Source organism: Carlito syrichta, unplaced genomic scaffold (genome assembly GCF_000164805.1).
Source record: "Carlito syrichta isolate Samal-C Ts95f unplaced genomic scaffold, Tarsius_syrichta-2.0.1 Scaffold154564, whole genome shotgun sequence".
Classification (NCBI taxonomy): Eukaryota; Metazoa; Chordata; class Mammalia; order Primates; family Tarsiidae; genus Carlito; species Carlito syrichta.
The window spans coordinates 49,511-53,328 of record NW_007098660.1 but is presented as its reverse complement, the minus strand read 5'-3'; the positions used below and the strand labels follow the sequence as shown (position 1 = coordinate 53,328).

Here is a 3,818-nt window from a genome sequence, read left to right as displayed (position 1 = left end):
TCCGGGCTCGGCCGCGGGGGGTTACCTGCGGGAGCGGACGGGGCAGGTTGGGCCGTGCCTGGGGCATCTTCCGGGTGGGGGCCCGGGACCCCCCAGGGACCTTGGAGCAAGACAGTTCTGCGCCCCACCGGCATCTTCCAGGGCTTTCCTGGTCCCCCAGTCCAGTGTCTCCCGGTCGCACACATATCACACATTCCCACCTTTTTTTTTTGGTGAGTTGGAGTCTCACTCTGTCGCCCAGGCTGGAGTGCAGTGGCACGCTCCCGGCCACCGCAGCCTCAACCTGCTGGGCTCCGGCGATCCTTCCGCCTCAGCCTTCCAAGTAGCCGGAACTACAGGCACGCGCCCCTACGCCTGGCCAATTTTTTATTTATTGTAGAGACAAGGTCTCACCAACTTGCCGGGGCAGGTCTCCAACCTAGGGACTCAGGCAATCCTCTCGCCTCGGCCTCCCAAAGTGCTGAGATGACAAGCTGAGCCACCAAGCCCGGCCACATTCTGGCCTTTCGTAAGAAGGAGGGCAGTGCGGGCCAAGGAACCAGCAGGGCAAAGCCTGGGAGGCGGCCAGGGGCCCTGAGCCCAGAGACGTCAGGAGGGGAGTCAAAAAGATGGCAGGCCCAGGCTAGATCACAGTGGGCCTCAGTGGCCATCATGGGCAGCCAGGGGCAAGGCTGGCACCATCCACTGCGACCAGCACCCTGTACTCTGGGCCCACCCCTTCCTAGCTGGGCAGCTAGGCCCTCTGTCCACCCATCCCCACTCCGGCTTATAGGAAGCACACAGGTCAACTGCAGCATCCACAAAAGCCCTGAGGAGCACGTGTCCCTGTTCCGATTTCAGAAACAAGGAAACAGGCCCACGGGGTCAGCGCCTTGCCCAAGGTCACAGCTGGTGTATAGAGCCGTGTTTGTGTCAGGGCTGAGCTGAATGGTTTAGGGGCATTATGCTGTCTGACCCTCATGCCCCAGGGGCTCCAGGCTCAGAGAGGTTAATCACTTGCGTAAGGCTGTACAGCCAGTGAGGGGTGGAGCGTCAGAGTCTCCTCTCTGCCATTTCCCAGCCAGACTCTGCCCTAGATTTCAAGATATCCGTGTCCTACCTTCAAGCCTAGGGTTGCTGGACTCCATCCTAGACCGCCTAGGGCAGGGATGGGAACCCGTCACTAAGGAGATAGGGGCGTCTAAGATGGCTTCCCTCAAGCCTGATACTGTCAGATTCCTTCTTGGCTCTAAAGCCTGCCATGGCTCTCCAGGGCCACGAGAAGAAAGTCTGGCCTCCTTGGCTGGGTTTTCAAAGCCTGCCCTCCTAGCGCCTTGTCTTTCCCTTCCTCCTTGGGCCAGGAGTGGAGTGAGCTTGCCTGGGATGGAGCACTGAGTTGTCTGGTGGGGGAAGATGTCCAAGGCTGGGAAAAGTGAGCTTTGCCAGGACCAAACACTTGGCTCAGAGTCCCCGCTGTTAGCCACAACCCTCACTCAGACTCTGCCTCTTATCTCGCCCTGCCCCATCCTTGGCCACTGCCACTCAGGCAAGGGCCGAGGGAGTCCTTCTAAAATGCAAAACTGCCGGGCATGGTGGCTCACACCTGTCATCCCAGCACTTTGGGAGGCCAAGGCGAGAGGATTGCCTGAGCCCAGGGGTTCAAGACCAGCCAGGACAACTTGGCAAGACCTTGTCTCTGCAATAAATCCAAAAATCAGCGAAGCATGGTGGTGCGCACCTGTAGTTCCAGTTACTTGGAAGGCTGAGGCAGAAGGATTGCCGGAGTCCAGCAGGTTGAGGCTGCAGTGGCTGCCATGAGCACTCCAGCCTGGGCGGCAGAGTGAGACTTTGACTCAAAAAAACCAAAACAAAACAAAACATCATTTCCAGACCCCTCCTGAGCTGGCTCCAGCCTACTTTCCCAGTCTCGTTCACTCATTCATTCAACAAACATCTACTGGCTCAGGTGCCAGGGGATACAGGCCTGGCTCCTGCCCTCCTAGCAAGCTCTGAATCTCCCTAAGTTTTCTCTTCCTCGGGTCTGGTGAGCCACGCCTGTGCACACACTATTTCCTTTGCCTGGCTCACCTGTCCCACCTCAGCTTTCAGTGACCTCTTATTCACTATCCAAGACCCGGCTGGGAGGTCACCTCCTCTGTGAAGCCTTCCCAGATCCCCCTGAGCCCGTGCAGTTATTGTTCATGCTGTGTCTTATATAGTCTCTACTGGACTTGTTTATTTATGAATCTGCCTCCTTTACTAGACTAGGCTGTCTCTGAGGTCAGGGCGGGGTTATCTCTAACACTCTGGTGCCTGGCTCATAAAATGCATTAATTCATGCTTTGGGAGGCTGAGGTGAGTGGATTGCCTGAGCTCGCGGATTCGAGACCAGCCTGGGCAACTTGGCGAGACCTCATCTCTACAATAAATCAAAAAATCAGCCGGGCATGGTAGCACGTGCCTGTAATTCTGGCTACTTGGAAGGCTGAGGCAGAAGGATCGCACGAGCCCAGCAGGTCGAGGCTGCAGTGGCCGGGAGCAGCCACTGCACTCCAGTCTGGGCGACAGAGTGAGACTCCAACTTAAAAAAAAAAAAAAAAAAAACGCATTAATTCCTGTTTGATGGAAGAATCTATTTTTCTTTCCTTTTTTTTTTTTAGTTGGAGTCTCATTCTGTTGCCCAGGCTAGAATGCAGTGGCATGCTCACAGCTACCACCTGCTAGATTCAGGCGATCCTCTGTCTCCACCATCCAAGTAGCTGGCACCATAGGCATGCACCACCATGCCCGGTTGATTTTTTTTATTTATTGTAGAGACAAGGTCTCACCATGTTGCCCAAGCTGGTCTCGAACCCCTGAGCTCTGGTATCCTCTCACCTCTGCCTCCCAAAGTGCTGGGATTACAGATGTGAGCCACTGTGCCCAGCTAGAATCCATTTTTCTAATTTTGGCCCCACATGAGGTGATCGTTATTAGCCCATTTCAAAGGCGAAGAAACTGATCACTTATAGTGAGCTTAAACAAAAGTTTAAACAGAGGAGAGGAAAGCATGTTTGCAATAAGAGAAATGAAGGCCGGGCAAGAAAAATGAAATGAAGGCTGGGCACGGTGGCTCATACCTGTAATCCCAGCACTTTGGGAGGCTGAGGTGGGAGAACTGCTTGAGCCCAGGAGTTCAAGATCAGCCTGGGCAATATAGCAAGACCTCGACTCTACAAAAATAAAATAACATAAATCAGCCAAGCATGGTGGCATACACCAGTTAGTCCCAGTGACTCAGGAGGCTGAGGTGGAAGGACAGTCTGAGCCCAGAAGTTTGAGGCTGCAGTGAGCTATGATTGTGCCACTGCAGCACTCCAGCCTGGGTGACAGAGTGAGACCCCGACTTGGGAAAAAAAAAGAGAGAAATGAGACAAAGGAAGAGAAGGCAGCCCATAAAATGAGAGAACAGACACCCCTGCCATCCACGGCCTGAGAAACTGAGGTTCCAAGAGGTTAGTGACTTCTCCAGGGCGATCTGGCTAGGATCTGAATTTGCCTCTAACTTCCTGGCCATAAGAGTTGCCAACCCTGCTGTTTAGGAGAAAGCAACACGGCCATGCTTGACCCAGAGAGGAAGGTGAAACTGCTTCCATGGAACCTAACAGAGAGGACACGCCACGTGGCAGTTAGTAGCTCCTAGGGCAGTTTCTGTCAGTGTAGACTAAATGTGTCCTGCCAGCCAGCATCCCAGGGGCTAGAGCAATCAGCTAGGGACAGGGTGGGTGGGGGAATGTGGCCCTCCAATGGTGTGGCTTATGCCTAGGACAATTTCTTTTTTTTTTTGGAGTTGGGAGTCT

The 3,818-nt window shown here is 54.2% G+C and overlaps 1 protein-coding gene across 1 annotated transcript in view; it reads right to left on the bottom strand.

Annotated features, from left to right (window-relative positions):
- MAP3K11 (mitogen-activated protein kinase kinase kinase 11) overlaps nt 1-3,818 on the bottom strand; it is a 17,965-nt gene that overhangs the window by 1,898 nt on the left and 12,249 nt on the right. The window contains exon 9 of the mRNA XM_021709046.1: nt 3-25. Within this exon, the coding sequence (XP_021564721.1) occupies nt 3-25 (23 nt within the window). The remainder of the gene's footprint in view (nt 1-2; nt 26-3,818) is intronic.